We start from the raw sequence: 23,692 nt of genomic DNA, 5'->3' as shown, positions 1-23,692 counted from the left end.
AATAAGGTGGTCAGTGACTGGTCACGTGACATGTTTATGAGAGAATAAAGTGGTCACGACTCACGAGTACTCAGATTCATGTTCGTCTATTTTATTGACTTGGTATAGTGAAGAGTCGTAGAAGATGCGTTTTATTTAGTCTCCTCACTCCTCAGTACTTGAGATAAACTAACCAACTAAATACTAGGATAATTAATAGATTATAATAGAACTGGAATTGCAGAATTAGAGAAGTATGAACTCATGTAGACTGGAAGTTGCTGGTTACTGTACACTCTAGCTACATATTGGGATGTTTAACTTTACCATAAGTACTGTCTACACTCTACAGATATTGAATTTTGCCATCAGTACATTGTTCACACGTGACGTACAGCATGTACCTACTACACTTCTGTAACTGTCCCTCCTCATCCTTAACATACACTTCGCCAGTGTACTGTAAATATATTCCTCAATAGACATGAACGACTTATTAGACGCGTAACTATCGACCTTAGGGACTGCACCCCATGGCAACTAAATATATGACTCGTTAATCGTTCCTCAAAAAGTAATAGATTTTATGTGTAATTATTAACGAGCCGCTTAATGCATTCTAAACCCAAAGCTTTATCATAATTTAGATTGTTTGCAATTGATTCAATATAAATCTAATTAGATATATATCAATAAACGAGGGCATGGTGACCAGCTTTGCAACGTGAGCCAATCCAGTTTTGTATCGTGCGTTGTAATCGGTTGCCTACCGCAATTCAAAGTTGTTATGGACAATCCAAAGCTAAGAAAGTTAACTCCTGTCAACTGGTCATCCTTTCGCTTATTAAATTGCATGTGCATGTGTACACTGTGTCACGTGAATACTGAGTAAATCAGGTCATGTACATCAAAATAACACTTCATGTAAGTTAGACCGTCGTCACTCAAATGTCCTTATAATAAGAATGTCGCATCAAGTGATCTGGTTCAAAAAAAAAATACTACCTCACTTGACATGCACGACCTATATTAGATTGCAGTTATCTTATACGGATATCGATTATCGGGACTTTCTTATATGCAACATAAATATATGCTTGTTAAATTCGTTTTCAAATAAATGTCATGAAGGCATTTGTTAATGTGGTTTTAATTTAAATTTAAACACTTGATGGCACCCCTTGTAAGATAAATTTCGGCATATTTATATCCATTAAAGCGATTTCACACCATTCAAGTAAATGAATAATTTGGATACGTGTTAAGTCAACATGAATTAACTATATAATCTCGTCGTACTAGAATATCTATCAACATATGTCATTCACTTGAAATGACATTGACATCTATGTGACATATTAATATATTACTTAACGCGCTTGACATCTAATCTGACATTATTGTTGATCACCTCAAACAGTGCCCGTTGTAATCACAGGGGCTTTGTTAGACCAAAGGGTTCACCGTCAACTAATGTATAGATTTAGTGTATGTGACAAATAACAATCAAAGTCTACAGTAAGTTAACATCCCATATGTAATACTCTAGTGACTTATGGACTATGAAATACGTCTATCAGTACTGATGTGCACTCCTGTGTTGTTTACTACAGTAGTAGTAGTAAATAGGCTCTTCACTAAATACGCGTAATTCTACAGTGTGAGTTTCACGGACAAATCAACCAAGCCTAAGTAATTAACAGCTATTGATATATAGAGTTAGCAACAGTGATATGAATGAACAAGCAGTATTGGTTTGAGTCCCAGTAGTATATATAGAGTATGAGTACTCCTTATTGCAGCCTTTCTGTGTGAGTTACAATATTAGTAGATACAAAATTTCATGTTATTCACCAGTTGGCCAGATCTGCAAGAAAACTCTTGCCAGCTAGCTCACTTCATGAGATTTATATGCGTTTTTGATGCGTAGTAATATCTGTTTAACACAACAATATCATCACAGAAATGTTTGCGAGTTAAACTGTTTGACAAAATATCATCCGAATGGAGTTTGACAGAATTCATTAATTACACTAGATAAGATAATAGGGGGTCACCCACAAATATTGATGATTGAAGAATAATCGAAATTTAGTTCGATGCATCGACATTTATAGGCCTTAACGATTTCTTCTACCAGATTATGCTCTAATTAATCTCAAGCTAGGACGTGTAATTGAAAATAGGACATTAATAATTATTAAATTATCCTGTTCCGTCACCAGAAAACAGATCAAAAGATTACGTCACTCAGATCATAGATATACGTCATAGATATACGTCATAGATATATGTCATATATAATATATATAATACGTCATAGATATACGTCATCCCGGCTCTGAACATCACATCCTGCTACTCTCAATCCTATTAATCAGTTCCTCCAATACAATGTTATACACGGTGTCGAGTAACCACTAAAGGCGTTGCTATGTCAACCGTCATCCTTTTACGTGTTCAGTAAATATAGTGAGCTGTGGAGATTCTAATATTTAGTGCCGCAAAAAGTCCTGCATTAGTTGTTGACGATTCTCTAGCGTAATAACCGATGAAAAGTTGATTTGAGCATGGTAACTGATGAAATATAATAATATGCAGGAGTATGTTCGAGCAAGTCGGCAAACTTTCTTGGTTTGGTTGTTTGCTAATAAAAATATAGAGAACATAATAAGTCGAGGCTCTCGAAACATAAATAACACGAAGATACCTAGCGTGGTCACGTGTGTTTCACAGCGGCAATGAAGGCAACTTTTATATTATATCCTAGATTAAGAATATTAATGATATTACATTATATTATATAATAAACATTTATTGTAGTGTAAGATTTTTGAATTTCTATTTGCTGAATTATGTAATAAATACACTTTGTGATTATTTCTCCCGTATTTCTTCCCTTTAATTGCAAGCCCTGTCTCTTGTGAAAACAACCACTTGTGTAGATACACACATTATCTACGTTATTTATCCTCTGGTCCCTAGGGTCAGCTGACTCCGGGCCAGAGGAAAATTACCGACTGCCAAGGTTTGATGCCTAGGCAGTCAAAACCTCTTATAAAATTTACAGCGTCGCAATGCCTTCAAAAGTAAACCCTGTTTCACAAGTAATGACTGTTTCACAAGTAATGACTGTTTCACAAGTAATGACTGTTTCACAAGTAATGACTGTTTCACAAGTAATGACTGTTTCACAAGTAATGACTGTTTCACAAGTAATCCCTGTTTCACAAGTAATGACTGTTTCACAAGTAATGACTGTTTCACAAGTAATGACTGTTTCACAAGTAATGACTGTTTCACAAGTAATCCCTGTTTCACAAGTAATGACTGTTTCACAAGTAATGACTGTTTCACAAGTAATGACTGTTTCACAAGTAATGACTGTTTCACAAGTAATGACTGTTTCACAAGTAATGACTGTTTCACAAGTAATGACTGTTTCACAAGTAATGACTGTTTCACAAGTAATGACTGTTTCACAAGTAATGACTGTTTCACAAGTAATGACTGTTTCACAAGTAATGACTGTTTCACAAGTAATGACTGTTTCACAAGTAATGACTGTTTCACAAGTAATGACTGTTTCACAAGTAATGACTGTTTACAAGTATCCCTGTTTCACAAGTAATGACTGTTTCACAAGTAATGAAGTTTCAAGTAATGCTGTTTCACAGTTAACGTTTGGAGAAGTTTCACAAGTACGGACGGACAAATATGACTGCACAAACGACTGTTTCAAAGTAATGACGTTCAAGTAATGATGTTTCAAAGTATGAATTTCACATAATGATGTTTCACAGTAACCTGTTTCACAATAATGACTGTTTCCAAGATGACGTTCACAAGTAAGACTTTACATAACCCTTATCATAAGTAAGGGTTTACTATGAGAAGTTCACATATGAAACTTTAGTACTTCCTGAGCACAGTAACGACTGGAACAGTATTTTTCATGACTGTCACAGTATTTTTCACAGTAACCACTTTTAATTAATGTACAGCAACTGAATTTTTACTTCACGTTTTCACAATAATTAGTGGATGTCACAGTAGACATAAAGTATAGTTTCACGTAATACTGCTCACAAGTAATATTTACAATATGACTGCCAGAAATGTTCAAATAACGTGCCAAGCTAACTGCTTAAGCAATACTTATTAACCAAGTAATACTGTATCATCAATAATGTTTCTCAGTATACTGTATACGTATGTCGTACAACTACATACGCACAAGTAGATAGTTTACAATACAAGACTGATAGAATTGACTTTTCTCCACTGTCATTTCACAAGAATATATCACAATATGACCACGGATGCCAAACCGATACAAGAACTACTACACAAGTAATCCCTGTTTCACAAGTAATGACTGTTTCGCAAGTAATGACTGTTTCACAAGTAATGACTGTTTCACAAGTAATGACTGTTTCAGTAAGTCCAGGAGTGAGCGAGGAGCAGCAGAAGAGTCTAGAAGAAGCGGAAGCTCGGTGGCGGGATAGTGTGGAACGGTGTGAGAAGTTAAAACAAGCGTACGGAAACTTACGGCAGGAACATATCAACCTTATCAGGTTTATAGAGTATTTGATATAATACACTGTTATGCAAAAATAACTTCCATACCCCTCACATTACACACCTCTTACATTAAGCTACTATGGAGAACCTATAAACTTATGAACTTCTGAGCACGCTTAGCTGGCAATCAGATTTATCTGACTGTCCCAGTTTTCACACAACACACACTTTATTATGTACGCCAACGGAATTTTACTTCACGTTTTGTGATAATTGGGGATAATGTATGGGTAAAAGAATATAAGACAAATAGGATGCATTTGCTGACCTCAATGTAATCAATTAATTATTTATTTGTTAATAAATTAACATTTATCTAATTAACCTAATTAGATCGCATGCGGAGACAAGGAAGAGTTTGGAATCACAAGAGCAGTTGTTAACTGACATTACACAACAACTTGAGAGTAAAAACACTGGCAGTTCTCAACAATTGAGAAATTTAGAGGTTTGTATTTTAGAATTAGAGAACAGACTGGTATGGTTGTAATCAAGACATTGTGCTTCTGTTATATTGAACTAATGAATATTTTAATAGTGTTGAATGTTTGATGTGATTCATTGTTTTACTTAATTAGTATATTCTGTACTGACCACCATCATCTGCAATCAATTTAATTACTACTCCTTCCTTTTGACTCTGACTCTATAGCCGCCCTAAAGTTGGTTTGGCAAGAATTCCCAGTCACTTTTTCCATTCCACACGTTCCATCAAGTGTAACCCAAACCCTTTTCAGATTCAAGTTCTGAAGTTAGAGTCCGACAAAAGTGAAGCACAACGGAAATTCGAAGCAGTACAGCGGGAATGGGAAACATTCCAAGTGCAGAACGCTGAGGTCAAGCATGAGAATTCCAGGTAACAACTAAATACCTGTTCTTCGAGATAGTAGTGACTCTGTGACTTGAGATATTGAGATATTGAGAGGGTAAAATATATGAACTTTTATCTGTCGACTTGAGAACAGAAGGGGACGATTGGAACATTTTCCAATCTAAGTGGCAACATTTTAATGCCTTAAATAAAAGGCTTTTTTTAGGTTTTTAATGTTAAAACGTACAGCATGTTATAAATATCTGACGTTTACACCCACAAACCCTTCAGCCTGGTATCAAACGTAGAACAGCTAAGACAACAAGCAAAGGAAGCTGGCCGTCTAGCGGACAAGCTGAAGTTTGATCTGGATAGAGCGGAGAAGGATAAGACTAACCTGATGCACAAGGCTGAGATGCAGAGAGCAGATCTTAATGTCAAGCATGAGAAGGAGAAACAGTCTATACAGCGGTAAGGGAATTGTTGTGTGGAACAGTTATTACACTGTCTTTGTGGGTAAACACCGGGATAAATATTAAAAGTTAAACAGCTTAAACTTTAAGAAAACCTGATAGTAATAGCCTATTATTTGTGTCACATTAAATTTGAAGGTTATTTATTCAGAACAAATATTTATTCCATTAATTGTTATTGAGTTGTTATACTATTAAATAAAACCAGGGAGACGTTAAGTAAGGGGGAGGTGGAGTGTTTTCTAGCCAGTGTAGCTCATATCAAGAACCATCAGAACAAGAACCTTTACATTCTTAACAAGGTAAAATAGTCTCTCAGATTCTCTGTCTCTTCAGTCTTCATATTGTAGGACTTTGATGACCCACTGTTTATTTTGAAAGATTTTCTACGAAGATTAATATTCATTTTTCCAGCTTTCCAGAAATGCAAGTTATATTTGTTGTTTCGTTGTCAATGTTCGTTTTGTTAATTGTTACCTTTCCGATGATTTAAAAATTGTTCGGAAATTGTTAATTGGTGTAAATTTGTTGATTCATTACGAGTTAATTACGTTAAAAAGAGGGAAAGATGATAAAACAATAATATCTAGATTTAAAACGCGTTTAAATCTGCCAATGGCGGTCTGACGCCCTCAAACCCGCCTGTTATTGTGAAAATTGGTGCACAAATCTCACTTGTAAAGATCCTGGTGATCTGACTTCACATGTACAGAATTTAATTAATGAATTAAGTAATTAACAATTAAGTAATTAAGTAATTAACAATTTAATTGCAGGCGGACTGTGCACAGACGTGTAGTTTGGAGGAATGTACTGCTGTCACGGACAACTGTCACAACATCGTAAAAAACGTCGTCATGAACCAAAGGTATGTATCATAATATCATTTCCCGAATTTGGCATTACCTGTCACCTTTTTCAGCTGATTTAATAATCAAGCAATTTTAATTAAATGCGATACTATTTATTAAATCGAAATTCTGCAGTATGTAAACAAATATTATATACATGACAGGTATAAGCAAATAGACATTTTAAAACCCACTAAATAAACGTTACTTAATTAAGTACGTACGATGTTACGGAAGATAATTTACACTTTTCCATCAGTTAAAACTAAAGCCTTACGTAGGTATAATTTCTAATTTCCTTTACAAAACCTAGTTTTAAAAGTACATGTTCAAATCAGATTGATGTGAAAAAAAAATGTTAGATATTATATCATATTGTAAAGTGTTGATTTCTCAAAGTTATTAAACAACGATCGACTGTCTAGCACAATCTTGGATCTATGTCTATCGTCTAATCATTTTTACGTTGATAGTAGTCATAGTTTGTCCACGTAAGTATCATCTTTCAGCACCGGTCTAGTTCTATGTTAATAAAGTTTTTCGAGTTACATTTCAGTGAAAAGTCTAAAAACACAGGAACCTTATTAACTGAGATATCATCTGATTCGGAAAAAAAGAATGGGCAAGTTTAACATTCTCCAAATTCCTTATTTTTACCCCGTCTGGTATTCTCCTTGACTCTGTGGCACTCTATTCCTTATTAACAGTTTTTCCTATTGCTGGCTGCTTTCTAATGGCAAATTTCCTTCCCATAAATGTGTTGAATAGCAGGTTTTATAGAATTCAAAATATTTTGTAAGTTCTCCCTCCACCTTTTTAAAACTTTTCTCTAAGAAAACTATTTTATTCCCACTTTTTTTTATTGAAATCTTTCAATTATTATCATCAGAATTTATTACAATATCAATTTTGTATAGAATTTCTAAAAATGGACTAGAGAAACCAAGAAATGCCTTGACAAGTGTACAGCGATGATAACAATCAGGGGACACCAATACACCCAAATAACCAAACAAAAGGCCTCGAGAGACCTGATGAAAAGTCGAGCAATTACATTGGGCCCCAAGTGCAGAAGGAGAAAAATGGGCAAATAATAAGAGCTGTGACCTTAGGAGGCATTTCTAGGTTTTTAAGAATAATTGCCACAACCCAAAAATTCTCAATTACTGATTTGTAATATTTCCAATGGAATGAAGTTTTAACGATAAAATTTAAATAATCGAATATATAATAAAAGACTAAATCAAAATTGTATCCGAATAAAGCAAAAATGCGTGATGAGTACCTCAAAAAAATAAAAATAAAAACAAAAATAATAGAGAAATAAAGAAATACACTACCCGTAGTCAGGAGAAAAAGAATTGTCAGGATCTGAACTAGGGTCAATATCTACAGATGCAGTACAAACATGTTCCTTCCAGATGTGTTTAATAAGTTCTGATTTAAACACACCTGGTCTGATAATCTCTCGAAGGGAAAGAGGAAGTCGGTTCCAAGTGAGATGAGCTCGATAAAAGTAAGATTTAGATATAGCTGAGCCAGGTGGAATTGAAGATATTACTGATAAGTGATCAAGATGTGAGCTTCTCAGTCGGCTTCTCAGTCGGCTTCTCAGTCAATTTTAAATCTTGTACTAGAAACAAGTTTGATATTTGAATTCTTGGCTTGAAAATGAAACTTGATACAATTTTCCTGCACAAATATCCCTGCAAGCTTGCCTGCCAGAATTAATATCATGCTGTTGTTGCCATGATAATATATACAGCAGTGTAAAATAAAACACATGTTTTGGACTGCCAACATTAAATTATACTGCAACGTTTTAAACATATGGTCATGTACAACACTTTACACTGTAATACGACACTTGCAGTTCCGAATTCAGGTACATATATTTGTACAGCACGAGGTTTTAAAAGGAATGTATCCTGTAAATAACTGAGGTTATAAACGCTCAAATTTACATTTAAAACTATGTGCTAAACCTACTGCTGGAATAGGAGCACCATCAAGTCTAAATCTACTCATTTTAAGTGTTGATCTCACAAAATGGTGCGCGGAAAATTTCATTATACACAGTCGTCACATGACACACTGTAAAATTAGGAAAACTCTAACATTTGTCGTTCTCAAATGATATAATCCTAAAATGTACAACTCAGAAAATACAGTACTTCCTATACTAGGTCCGCAATATAAAGTCAACCCCCCTCCGATACCAACACAAATCTCTCACAATTTCTGTGATAATTGCCCATCACTTGATTATTACTCCTGTCAGCCCACTAAAAAAGTAACGGAAATCAACTAATTGATTTCAGTACAATTTACTCAAAGTCTCGCGTTACATTGATATACAACAATATGCAAATTATAGTTTCTAATCTTAGTTCTACATCACCACCAAAAGAATCCACATAATAATATAATTGTTTATCAATAAGCTACTCAAATCAGTCAATCCAATCACTAGTTTTAAGTTCACTCTACCATTTTAAGTCATAACTCGCACAGAAATGTTGTTTGGTGAGTGAGAAAGCTGAACAGTTTTGGTTTTAGACACGTGACAATGATAACTTTAGTATTGACCAATCATATCACAGAATCATTGTCACCTTTTAAAAACAAACTAGAACCATATCCCAATAATTATAATCATCAATCATCAATCGTGCTAGGTAATAAATATTAGTAAATTAATTATAATTAAATTCACTCCTAAATAAATAAGCTAATTAATAAATCATCTGGTTAATCATCTAATTACTTAACTAATTATCACACAACCTCTCAGATGGAGTGTACTGCGAGCAGCGGACAAGTTATCAGACCTACAACAGATCTCCCAAGAGTTCACCCAAGTAGCCATGTGCATCCGAGCTGCTATGGGGTCCCTGGCGAGCGACAAGGCCGATCTGTTACATCGACAAACTGAGGATCTGATCACAAGCTTTGTAACAGCTCTTGAGGTACGATATATATCACGTGACTTGTTGTTGTCTTGTTAGATATCACGTGTTATTTGCTTTGGAGTTTCTAGTTTTCTGATAACGGGTGCTTCGTGATGATTGTACTTTTTATTTTAAATGATGCCTTGGTTTGGCTTATAGTATTCACATTAAGTAGAAGCTTGCTCTCTAAGATGCGAAATAGTACTCCCAATTCTCCTCGTAATCAGTAGCAACACTACTCTTCCTAAGAGCCTGATCGTACGCACGTGCAAACACTCCCTTTGGCGCCTCTAAAGGAGGTGGTGATGGTGACGCACCACGTGACGCACCACGTGATGTCGGGATAGGTTTCAGCTCCTCCGCAGTACTCGTCCTTATCTTCTGAGCTGTAGTAACTTGTGTTATCGTGTCCTCTGGATCTGTACCTGCTCCATTGTCCTGGCTTTGTTCCGCGCGGCGCCCTTTTACCAAGAACCGCCTGAACCCTGAACTGATAGCCACGTACAAGAAAGGGTTCACGTAGGTACTGATGTAGAATATCTCCACTGCGGTGACCACCACCCAGGGTGCGGCTGTGTGCGATGTTTGGTACATGAAAACCACCATAATGGGGAGATAACACCCGGCACTGAGCGTGCACACTGCAAACATTGTCCGTACATTGTCTCTCTGCCTGGTTGAGCGGCCACTCTTCTTAGCGCTGTCCACAAGCACGAGGATATTGAAGAGAATGGTAAGGATTAGAGGTAGAATGAAGAAGAAACCAGCCAGAACGAGCAGTGAGCTTGTAGAGCCTAGTTCATGTGAGAGTCTACAAGATAAGAGTGTAGGTGAGAAGTAGTAGTGCTCTCCCATGATGGATGTGAACATTACAGAGAGGATAACTACCACTAAGATAACGATGAACCTGCGGATAACTCGCCCGGGCGAGGCTAGAGGGTGGCGCAGCGCGTATACTTTGTAGCACGTGCAAAGGAAAACAATGTAGAGCTGTGTTGCCACACAGACATACGAGATGAAGCCTTGGATTGCACACCAGGGTGGGGAGAGTATCCAGCGTTGTGCGATGAGAGTTGCACTGGAGGAGATTAGGGAGGTGAGGGAGAGGAGGATGTGTAGCGCTGCAAGCACTTCTACCAGGACCAGGGATACACAGTCCACTGGGACTGCATTGGATCTGGGGTTTAGTTTCAGTTTAGAATTATTTCTCTGAAGGTTCAGAACTAACTTGCTTATAAAATAGTATTTCTTGCAAGAAATATTCATCACTAACCCTCTACGAATAGTGATAAGTTTAAAGGTTCATTAATGTAACGGACCTGTGCGAGAGGAATAGTACCCCGGCATTTCCAAAGAAAGATAGAATCGTTATCAGCACGTGATACACTGTTAACAGTGTATACCAGTTACTGTTTACATCCAGATAGTCAGATAAATGCTCTGTTTCTATCGTTGAAACGTCTACCACTTTCATTGCTCTAGTAGAACTGTTATGATCGGTTAATTAATTAATCTGTAATTATGTAATTAATCGGTTATTATTCAATATCTGGTGTGATAAAGGGAGTAATAATTAATGAGTGTTGAGTTGGACTTGTCAACAGGTGATTTCCAGTGCCTCAAGTGTTGGTTAATCTGAAGATATTGTTGCGAACAAGAACAGATAAAACAGATATATTTCCGAAATCTTTTTTTGTTGACTATTTACTTTCAACAAGAGACTTTGAAAGTTGTAACTAAAGGCATGTAAAACAAAACAAATCGTGAATATTCGATCTGCTGTAAATGTCAAAGATACGCATGACTTACATTTACAATCAAACGAAAAATACAATAATCTAATATGACAATAAATACGGTATAATCAAACAAAATAATAAAGATATATAATTTATAACTTTCAATAGATTATGCAGTACAAGTGCATTTGCTGATATTTGTCAAAACTTTTTGAAGTGGTGACAAGTGGTGACTACTTATAGCCTATAGGGAAGTGACTTGAGCTCAATGCCACCTCAACCCTGCGTCATTAATGACTATTCACCTTAACTAATTCTTGAAACTAAATATTCAAAAAGAAAGAATACTCAGATACCATACATATCTGAGGCAGAATTCAAAGTTTTTCTGGAAACTATTTTTGTTCATGTTTCATGCTACCCTGATCATTATGAGCCGAAAATATTTGTTCGGTTTTCTGAAGTCTGTACATACATTCGGAAGGATTTGGATGTGATTGGTTTCATATACTTTTAGAAAACGTGATATTTGGCCCGCAGATTTAAAGGAAAATACTCGAATTTGGTCCTCAGAGAACTGAAAAAATCGCGATTTGTCGCGGAGAATGGGAAAAATCGAGATTCCGCAAATTCCTTTTGTCCTTGCCCGAAAATTTTTTGAAATCCAGGCTTTGGCGCGAAGAATTTAGAATTTGGCCCCCCATTCGTACACCCCTGCCAGCAGAGATTAGGAAGTTACGCATTGACTTCAATTAGAAATACGAAAGCATGAGGATTTAAACTTTATAAACTCATACTTTCGATCGAAATTGTCTTTATAGATATTAAAGTCATTATTGTAACGGTATATAAGAACCGTTATAATATATTAAAGTCACTATTGTGACGGTACATTAGAACTAGACAGAAACAAAGTGTAAAGGGCCTGAACGGAACCCCTCGGTTTCAGTTCCTTGTTTAAAACTGCCGTACAGCAAGGACATCCACCGGGTTCTCCAAGGATGGGCACATAGCTCACTCCACACTATGCTCTGTCAAATGTTGCTTATATACCAAGGATTTACAGGAAATATTTCCTTGTAAGTTTAGAGGGCGATCTGTGAACAGAAAACTACCTCATTCCCAACTATAGGAACCAGAATTCCTATACTATCCCAACGAGCTACTAACCATAATGGTTAGTTTTCACTCATGTGAGTGGATAACTCATAATTTGAAGAGTTAGACAAATGATACTATTTTGAACAGAGTTGGGATTCTCATACTCTCAAAAATTAAATTATGCTGTCTTAAATATCCGAGATGCCCATTAGTTATAATTATTAGAACATTAGTCCGCATTGTTTTCTTTTGGCATGAATATTCGCAGGCACGTGGCTATGAGGCTTTCTGCGTTTCAACATACAACTAAAAATCACACTAGTCGCAATAGATCTGTAACTCTGAAACCATAATCTTAAAAGCATAAAAACCTTCAAGTACGATAGAAAAACAATGCAATAAGATCCTATTGACACAACATTAAAACAACTGATATAAAGCTAAAACGTAATACGATATATAGCTAAAACGTGGACAATGTTCATAATAGTACTACAACGCGGTTCTTTTGACTCCATTTATTTTCATCATCATTAAAATTGCCTCTCGGCACTTGACCTGCAGCTGCCCCCACACGTAGCATTTCTTTGAAAACTTTCTACGACAGATCTGTTACATTTGACAAGATTTGAGGCTTACTGTTATATACCTATGAAAAATGTTTTGAAAAAGTCCCAAAACATATTATTTTTGTGTATTTTCCAAATATGAAGTCATTTGCCAAATCATAAACAAGTCATTTGCCAAATCATAAACATGTTTAATGACCCTAACATAATGTGTATCAGTATGTCAAGGTTATGTACGGTCTAATGTTAACGGCCATTGTTATTACGTAGACCAATTTTTGTCATTTTAGACCACCCTCCCCCACCGAAAACCGCTCAACACAGCTATTGTGTAGAAATTACTACACAGAGTTTGGGGAAAGGAAACATCCGTAGTAAATCGGGGTTTGCAGTAAATTGGGGTTTTACTGTATATTCTACAAATCCTGTTATTGTGGAATATAAATCGTTTTAGGAATATAAATCGTTCGGGAAACCCTAATCAAATCGAAATGTATAAAAGAAAATATGAAAAGAATTTTTGAAATGATGTCTTGGAATATGGTTCTCAAATTTAAATCTCACAACTAGGCTCTCCAGAGTATCGTTTTAAGTCTATAATAATTGCTATGAACTAATCATATTCGTAAGAGAAATTCTCAAAATAGCTCCTTTTTTGGTAATAGATTATTTTTAAAACAGTTTCCCCGTTAGCTTTTTTCATATGAACTGAATTCTCAGAACAGCTCCTTTTTTGGTTGTCAATTATTTAAAAATCAGGTCCCCGTTAGTTTTTGAGCAGTTTAACAGTTCGGTAGTACAAGTTTCCATAGAAACGCGTTACGTTAAACGGAGCTTGCAACTAGATCCCTCTCCAAAACGTTTGACGCTTCTTAACTTTGTTTTGACTGGAAATTTTAGTTATAATCATTGTCATGGAAACTTCAGTCTTGGGAAACTTGAAAGTTGCGATAAAGGGGAATCACAACAATGCCGCGTTTCGGTGCTGTTCTATCTAAAATAGCGACGAACTCTTATAAACTCAACAATCTAAGGGCTGATCTGATATAATAACTAAACGAATGAAGCCCCAAAACTCTCGACTTAGTGTATCTTAAGCTTTGGAGCTCTATACTAAACTCCGAAGAAGATTTAAAACTCTTTATATGACTGCCAAAGGTCTGACTTCTGAATGTGCCTCTCTAGATGTTTAAAAATGAAGCAGTTGATTCTTCATCAGCCGTGCGGAACCCTTTACTTTGCAAAAAATCCCTCCTACAAAAACAAGATCACTACAAAGAAAGATCTACAAAGAGGTGACTACTCGGTACTCATTAGCACTATTACAAATGGTGGTTTGGCACAGTTAAATTAACAAAGAGTTAGCGACACCAACAGGATACACCAACAAATAGCACAAGAAAGAGGGCACTACCCTTTCACCACTCGCCAGCTCCCTGATTGAATTACCACCAGTGTTTGGGGCTCCCACTCGCACAATGCACATGGTAACCTGGTAAATCAGCATCATCAGTTAGGAAGAGGGAGAGTGAACCGTGACAGTGAATCGTAAGAATAGAATTCGGACTTCTAAATAGTTACAGTGGCAATAGTCAAGTATGTGGTAATTCATCGACAATCCGAGGTTTTCAAGAGTTATGGCAGTGTGTTCTGAGACAAGCATGGCTAAATCTATACAATGATACAAATTATTTGTAAGTCAAAGAAACTAAATATTTGTCGATAACTACCTAAGTCAAGTTACAAGCCCGTGCATATATTATCAAGTAGTGTTAAATGAGAACTTTTACTGGTCTAGAAACTAGTTGTGAAAAGATATTGCAAATATGTGTGGCTGGCATGGTGTTAAATGAAAAGTTAGAACATGACAGGCATGTCAAACTAGTCTACATAAGATATTACCCTGGCTAATAATACCCTGGCTTCTACCAGCCAACTTCAATCTTAGTCTGTAGAAGTTAAGAAGCAGGCCTGCAGGCAGTTTATATGGAGATTATTAATGTTTAGTATTAACAAAAAAGCTATTAATCTTGCTACAATGATATTATCACCACGAAGTGCACGATTCTCAGATGTCCAATGTCCATGATGAAAATTACATCTACTTCAGATACCCTGAAATCATATTGATATTGGGAAGGTGTTCTTAACGCTATGTATATTTTATGATATAGTAATTGCGGAGATCCCTATTCCCTTCCAGTTCAAAATGCAAAATTTGTTGCCAATTGTCAAAGTTAAACAAATGGTAAAATATTCAACCAGAGCTAAACATCATTATAAGGTTATGATATATATATACATATATCATATATACGCACTTAAGAAATGTAATAGAAACCAAAGAAAACACCAACTATATAAGATCACTGGTTAGGTAGCCTGCCCCCTCATTATTAGGGGTCCCACGGAGATAAGAGCACTGGTTAGGTGGCCTGCCCGGGGTGCACATAATCAGGACATAATGGCGGAGTGAGCGTTGCTCTCTAGAAAAGAGATGCACCTGACACACACAGCATGTAATCTCAAGATTACCACCAGTACCCTGCATTATACGATAATCAACTTTGAAAAGTACTATGAAAAGTACTTCACTCGATCTCTCTCTCTCCCTCTCTCTATTTTCTCTCCTTAGCTCTCCTGACCTCGTGATTGCGCTATATTATGTTAATATCATATGTAATATGTTCTCTTTTGTCAGGAGAAATTAGAAAAGAATCGTGATGCTATTTCTGAGTTATCAGACCGCAACAACTGATTATCTTCATCGGACATGAGCTGGTTGATGATGTACGTGAGCCGGTCCAATATGTGGTAGAGGAATAATCTAAAGTAGGTGGTTGCTATGGTAACGTGCGTGGGTTGATTAGTAACTGCACGGCGCACGTGCATTTGATCCCAACCACCGGGCCACTATTATAATGATGTACGGAGTATCTGGGGTCAGCTGGATTTAGTAATTGTTTAGGGCTGGGGAGGGTGGGTGATTAAATTTGGAATATAGTTGAGCATACCTTCTGGAGACTGAAAGATCTCTGGAGATTACAAACTGAACGGAGTGAACTTATAAATACAGATTAGCAGATAGCTAGAGTCTTAAAGCAGCTGTTCGATCTAGCAATTATTGATATGATCTGGTTGTGTGCCCTCTTTTGAGGAAATAGATCGCTGATATCACAGACTTGATAGAGTAAAGTTAGTAGTGTAACTCGAGCGTAATCAGTAATTATATGATTATGTGATTATATAATTATCATTATTACAGCGTGTAACAATAGTCTTGTTCGATTTACACGTTAGATTAGTCAGTCTGTCAGTCAAAAGTAATATATATTATATAATGTATTGTTTGTTGATTGCTCTACATAAAATTAGTGATGGATAGAGGATACAGAGTCAAAACAATAGCCATAACTCATAAGAATGACCTAATAGTAATTAATTTAATTACTATAATTATTATATAGGCGGTAATTATTACATTGATATGTTCTACATCAACATTACAACGTTAGCATCACTATTGAGCTACATACCAAAAGATAGGCGGCGTATCATATTTACGAACGTAACTACAATAACTTTAACATTGATATATCAATATCAAGTCACATACCGAAACATTCAAGCGTGCAACGAACTTTAGCAACTGTTTCGCGGTATCAGCACTGTAGATTCAACGACAGTGTATAAATGAAACAGATATAAACCCTTGGAGGTTAACAACACAACACAAGGACTTAAGGAGGTAAATATAGCATATTTTATGGTGAGAGTAAAAATAATAATATATCAGCTCAGTGGAATGATATTAAGATTATGATATTAGCTAATTCGTCTAATTTGACTTTGTGGGGCTATATCTGATGAGGCTGGAATATATTATATTCGTATGTTGAAGCCATCTGGTCTGGAAACTACAGTAATATACTAATCACGATAGCATGATAGATTGCAAGAGATTATCTATATCACAGTAGTAGCAGTAGTAGAACTGAGTATCAGTAATTATACACTTTCGCAGAACTCACGGCTAGAAAACCACATAAAGTTTATTATTACATATATTGAACGGGTATTAAACATAGAACTTAGAAGTAAACAGGCAAAATATCATACATAAATCGTAGTCTTGATTTGTGGGCAAGCTAATCCATAAACCACCCGCGTCGCTCAATTAACCAGCCAACTGATCAACCGTGTAATTACCCAATTATATAATTACCCAATTATATAATTACCCAATTATATAATTACCCAATTATATAATTACCCAATTATATAATTACCCAATTACCGTTTCAGTCGCTGACAGTAGAAGACAGTTTGTCAGGACTTGTAGAGGGCAGGACGCAGCAACTGTGTGCTGCCCTACACGATGTTGCTAAGCTTTGTGCTAAGGAGGAGACTAGCATGGATAATATCGTGGATCAGGAGATGGCGGTAAGTTTTTACTGTAGAATAGAATTCCACGTTGGATTTCCGGGAAATTCCCGGGAAAATGGAAGGATCTGGCTTCTTTGATACTGTCAAGATGTGTTATGCTGTCAAGATGTGTTATGATGTTATGAGTTATACTGTCAAGATGTGTTGTGCATGCTTGATATCTCAGAATATACAGATCTGAATTTCACAGTACAATTATATAGTTGCTATGTGTAATTCCCAAGAGGGTGGTATGTTATCAGCTAATTAGCGGAATGTCTTGTTATCAGCTGCAACTAGATAGTTGCAACTGATAATAGTTACCGTAATTATAGCACTGCTTTAGTAGACTTGGTAATTGGTGAGCAGCCACACTTGTTTTGACACGTGACAGTGATTATGGGATTTAATTTATTGCTGATTGAAGTTGATTGTTTAATGGCTGTCACGTGTCAGTACACGTCTTTGCTGAACGGCAAATCAACTGTAAAACATTTGCAATTCTCGATGGTCCTAGTCGTGAGGAAGCCTTGAAGTGTAACATAACAAAAGTAACAAACAGGGGAAACACTGATATTAGTCATTTGTTCGTATCTTTAGCCAATAGTCATCACGCTACTACCTTTCTTTTCAACTAATTTTAATTAAGGGAAACAGCTGCTCCCCCCCACTTGCTGGCCACGCCCCTGCGCCTCACCTCACCTCACCTCACCTCACCTCACCTCACCTCACCTCACCTCACCTCACCTCACCTCACCTCACCTCACCTCACCTCACCTCACCTCACCTCACCTCACCTCACCTCACCTCACCTCACCTCACCTCACCTCACCTCACCTCACCTCACTTCACCTCACCTCACCTCACCTCACCTCACCTTATCCACCTCACCTCACCTCGCCTCACCTCACCTCACCTCACCTCACCTCACCTCACCTCACCTCACCTCACCTCACCTCACCTCACCTCACCTCACCTCACCTCACCTCACCTCACCTCACCTCACCTCACCTCACCTCACCTTATCCACCTCACCTCACCTCGCCTCACCTCACCTCACCTCACCTCACCTCACCTCAACCTACCTCACCTCACCTCACCTCACCTCGCCTCGCCTCACCTCACCTCACCTCACCTCACCTCACCTCACCTCACCTCACCTCACTTCACCTCACCTCACCTCACCTCACCTCGCCTCACCTCACCTCACCTCACCTCACCTTATCCACCTCACCTCACCTCGCCTCACCTCACCTCACCTCACCTCACCTCACCTCAACCTACCTCACCCCACCTCAACCCACCCCACGGATTTATATCTAATATATTTTTTACTGCAGGCAACAACTGCGGCAATTAACGAAGCAGCAGCTAAGATACAGGAGATTCAGAACGCAACTCGACAACGATACACTGGTCTAGAACTAGAGGTTCTTATTTTTATGTTATTTATAGTTCGAGGTTCTTATTTAATTATTCAGTATAATTTGTCAAACCGTTTAATAATTAAATAGATCAAAACATCGAAATTCAATGTCTAGACGATGGAGAAGACGTTTATAGGTCTTTTAATTATGATAAACACTTGGGCCGGGTAGGTAAATTAAGTTCGATATTTATCGACCGATAGTTTTCTCATTCGAGAAAGTTTCAGTAGAAATGCAGCCTGAAAGAACAACATTTAATTAATAGGATTTAAGTCAAGTGTTTTAGTTTAATTGACTTTGTTTTTACCAACCTCTCTAGAGCATTCGTTAATAAGGAATGCGGAATCATGTTAAAGGCAAACACAACATTTCTACCATAATAAATTAACATCACACACAACAACGCTGAGCAGAGCATTTGATCAGAAACCCAATATCCAGCAGAATTCAATCACAGAAGCCTCATTAAATAATCTTTTTAAAGACACATTATTGAATATTGTGTTGAATCTATTTATCACTAACCCACTGCTCCACAGGTCGGAGAGAAGATCCTAGGGTCCTGTACCGAACTAATGGCATGTGTACGGGAACTAATACTGAGCAGCGCCGAGTTGCAGAGAGAAATTGTTCAAAGTGGGCAGGCAAGTTAAACTTTACACTTGTCAAATATCTTCCTTTATAAAGCTTTACATTAATAATTGTAAAATATCTTGTTTAATTGAGTAAGGTTACCGCCGCACGCCAGTAATTCATGTATGGAATATTTTACGTATAAATTTACATTAATTAGGAGACCTCACACGATTTACTTTAGATTTACTTATTTTTTATGAACTGTTATTTAATTTATATACTGACTATAATGTATCTAACAGTCGACAACTAAAGACATTCGAGACAAGGGGAAAACACCGGTAACTGACTAGCACTGACAATTGTTATAAACTTTGTTTACTTTACAGTTTCCTTTATTTCTCTGACCGAACCTAATACGGATATATTGTGTACGGCATATTTTGGGCATTTTATTTCGTGGTATGTGAACCATTCCATGTTAACATACCAACTTTTTGAGTGGAGCACTTTGTACATGACGTCATGAGCCGCATAATAACTTTCATCTTGTTTTCTTCTTCTTTTGTGACAAGCTGTAGTGACAATGGACGAGAATTACTTTAGATACTAACAAACTTCTTGAAGTTCCTGGTTTAAAAATCTTGAGATGATTCAGTTGTAGGTACAGACGATATATCTTAAAATGGATATACCATCCTTGATCACATCAAAACCAAGCGCTACAATCAGGAGTATATGATGCACATTTTTAAATATCTTGTGTGGTATAGAATTGATATCCATCTACATTATAATATTATAGTTTTGAAGCAATTACAATAGCAAGATAATATGACAGTGTTAAAATGATAGATGCGACAGTGAGCAGCATTGAACATCCCAATGGTAGTTTTTACTGTTTAAAGCTTCCAATGATTATAAGTTATAACAGATGATTTCTATAACACAAATCTTGTGTCCAGGTTGGAGGAACAGCTACAGATTATTACAAAAGACACAGTCGCTGGACTGAAGGCTTGTTATCAGCAGCTAAAGCTGTGGGTTGGGGTGCCTCCACTCTAGTCTCTACTGCAGATGATGTGGTCAGTGGTACAGGAAAATTCGAACAATTGGAGGTACGTTTAATATTGATGAGTTCATTCTCCTTTATTTCCGGGGTACCCATACTTCGCATGAGGGCAATTAGTGTTTAGATTTTAAAGAATGCAATGTATTACGAGTAGATGTATGTAACGACTAGACAATTGTTCTGTTATTAAGTCATTTATAATAAATTATATAATTCGCTGTGTCTACAGGTAACCTCTCACGAGATTGCTGCCAGTACAGCCCAGTTAGTCGCAGCGTCCAGAGTCAAAGCGGATAAAGACAGTCGTAACTTTATCAAGGTAAATCAAGAATCCATAACTATAAATACAATGCAGAATGTCTTATTAGCCAGCTTATTGTTGTGGAATGATATGGTGTGACACCCTGGACGGTCCCTCAATTTGAGTTTTTTGACCGCACGCGCCGTGACGTTAGTGTGATAAAAGTGGCTATCTTGTCGCGCGCTTGTTATTTTAAATTTCGGTTGGTGCGCGCCAAGTTAGAGTAGGTGAACTGATCTGACAATTTCTCTGACTTCGAAATCAGAGGACAGAGCCCAGAGGTCCCTGCTATTACTTACTTACTTAAAGTAAATATTGAATTTTAATTCAGGTGATGGGTACTTCAAAGTCTGTTGCCAACGCCACAGCATCGGTTGTTGCTGCTTCAAAACAGTGTATGAAGATGACAGAAGAAAGCAAATTGGTGGCCGTGGATTACAGCCAACTATCTGCAGTTCAGGTAACTTTCTTCCGCGTACTGTTGACTGAAAGTTGGGTATAATGTTAACCTATGTGACAGATCTATGATTATCGTGACTGTGTAGCAATAATGACTGTGTAGCAATAATGACTGAACATCAGTCACTAAATATTCGCCACTTCATATAATTATTGTATTCAAGGGATATTTTAGCACGCCCAAGACGATGAGGTGATCATTGTGAGAGAAATCATCATACGCTTCGAGTTTGACTCTCCACAAACTCATGTTAAATTTAGGAATGATCGGTGTTGTTGATAACAACCTGACCTAACTTTGTGATCTCATTTGTGATCGAGTGTGGGAGCGATGTTTACATTTCCAACCCCTCCTACCCGAGTTTGGCTTATCCTACACATACCATTATGTTCGGACCGAGCAAAATATTTGATTTAACTTTGTGTTCAGGTGAAGAGATTGGACATGGAAATGCAAGTGAAGATTCTAGAACTGGAGAACGAATTAACAGAAGAGAGAAGAAGACTTACTGCCATGAGAAAGATGCATTACCATGGAGATGGAACTACAAATGGGGGCAGCTAGACATTTATGTTCATTTAACTTGACTGAGTTGAGAAAATAGTTGATTTTGTGTTGAGTGTCAGAGATAGAGTTCTTGGCTAAAATTATTGTGTCACATCTTAAATCTTCACGTTCTGGACGGAGGCGTATTCTTTAATGCTTGCATGTTCAGTATATTTCATCTCTTGGGCGATATTTTATAAGCGCAAGTTGAATTTTAGCTTCTTCACTATAATTATTTCGCCAGAATTTATGACAACTTGGACCTAAAATCCAGCTAGGCCACTTAAAGAATGATTCACTTCAAATTCACTTGGCTTGATTAATTTTATCGTCAATTATTTTTATCATTTTATTATAGCTGTAGATACACCGATTTAAAAATTAATTGATTTGTATTTGTAAGACGATAATTTAGTGGTATTAAATGGCAGCTGACAAATATTGTTAAGTGTGGAGAAGATTCAAAGACTTATTTTGACTAATTCTTATGATCCGTTGCACTCCTTTCCTCTCAGAGTAAAATGAAATTGTGCCTGGTGCACTAATATCCCCATTATTATCATTCAACTATTCATTATTCAAGCTTCACCACCACTTGTGCACACATTTATGACGTCACTATCTTTGGAAATTTACAATGGGGTCGTTCACATATTACGTAATCAGCCGAAATTATTACGCTAGTGTAATTTTGATACAATAGCTATTTGTAGGACTGATTAGTGATTACGGACGAGGGTAAGAATTGTCCAAAAAATTACTACGTAATATGTGATCGACCCCAATATGTATGATAAATTTTATAGATGTATCATCCGTCCTCGATAATTCTAGTTTTTACTCATCAGTATTATATAATGCATTTACACAGTGGTGACATTTTAAGGGTTTGTACAGGGCAAATTAAAACATGCTATTAATGTCCTCAAAATTCGTTGAATTAATTCATATTGGTTTCAATTTCACGTCGCTGCCCCACTTAAAGTGTTGATTTATATTTTATAAGATTTGAAAACTGATTGTCTTGCCACTAAGATCATTCATAGAATCTGTGTTTCAATTTGTATCGAGTTGATTGCCCAACCAAATCAAGAACAATTGACTTTGTTCAGCTTTGTGAACCTTTCATAGCGGCAGGAATTTTGTATAGTATTAATCTAAGAATGGGAAATTATGGGTACCAGTTGTGCTCGACAGGCATTATGGAAACTGAGTGGTAAATAAAATATGTGATTTGGGGAACTCTGATGTCATTTATATATAATATATATATTAATAGCTACAAGCAGCTTTTATGGTGAGCTATGGCCCGGTTACAATAATACAGTATTAACTGTCAAAAAATGTAGGCTCCGGTTTAATGTCCGTTTTGGCTGGTCACCGTCATTTTACGTCACAGAAAAGTTATTCCGGCGGAGAGGTCCTAACGTAAATATGGTTGTAGCCTTGTTCGTAGTCTGGGTTATTTGTCAAGATTTGCTCTGATGTAACAACCAAATGGAGCACTCCGACCTCTACTTTACCGTTTAATGCGTCAGGTGACGTGTAGTATTGGTTAAATTTAAGAGTTCTGCAATCGATATGCTCTTGTTTAAATCACTAAATATAGTACACGACTATCATGCAAAGTTTACGCTTAATTCCACACAACTGTAAGTGTAAACGTCCGTGCGCGCGTTATGGTAATTGATTTCCACAGCACTGTTAGTAAGAAAAAACAAGCTCCTCTGTAGACCCTTTCCAGCTAAAATAAGAACAGACCCGGGCAGTAGGACCGATAAACTCGTGGATCCTGCGATACGGTTTGTATAGGATGGAGCTCCGGGC

The 23,692-nt window shown here is 36.9% G+C and overlaps 2 protein-coding genes across 2 annotated transcripts; one reads left to right on the top strand and one right to left on the bottom strand.

The window, feature by feature from the left end:
* The first annotated feature begins 3,814 nt into the window (after positions 1-3,814).
* On the top strand, positions 3,815-22,913 carry LOC134818127 (huntingtin-interacting protein 1-like). Its single transcript, XM_063827558.1, has 15 exons — positions 3,815-3,827; positions 4,421-4,556; positions 4,897-5,011; positions 5,301-5,419; positions 5,666-5,845; positions 6,056-6,149; positions 6,624-6,715; positions 9,493-9,667; positions 17,364-17,501; positions 18,824-18,913; positions 19,450-19,554; positions 20,452-20,604; positions 20,788-20,877; positions 21,191-21,319; positions 21,749-22,913. The coding sequence occupies exons 1-15, from the start codon at positions 3,815-3,817 to the stop codon at positions 21,881-21,883; spliced, it is 1,764 nt and encodes a 587-aa protein (XP_063683628.1). The 3' UTR covers positions 21,884-22,913.
* LOC134818382 (rhodopsin, GQ-coupled-like) lies at positions 8,489-11,132 on the bottom strand. The gene is made up of 2 exons (XM_063827909.1): positions 10,969-11,132; positions 8,489-10,826 (listed from the first exon to the last, which is right to left on the bottom strand). Exons 1-2 carry the CDS (start codon positions 11,121-11,123, stop codon positions 9,836-9,838), a joined length of 1,146 nt encoding a protein of 381 aa, XP_063683979.1. The 5' UTR covers positions 11,124-11,132; the 3' UTR covers positions 8,489-9,835.
* Positions 22,914-23,692: the final 779 nt, after the last annotated feature.

Source organism: Bolinopsis microptera, chromosome 7, assembly GCF_026151205.1.
Source record: "Bolinopsis microptera isolate Bmic1 chromosome 7, MBARI_Bmic_1.0, whole genome shotgun sequence".
In the NCBI taxonomy this organism is placed as follows: Eukaryota; Metazoa; Ctenophora; class Tentaculata; order Lobata; family Bolinopsidae; genus Bolinopsis; species Bolinopsis microptera.
The sequence above is the reverse complement of the archived record's forward strand: the minus strand, read 5'-3'. Positions and strand labels throughout refer to the sequence as shown.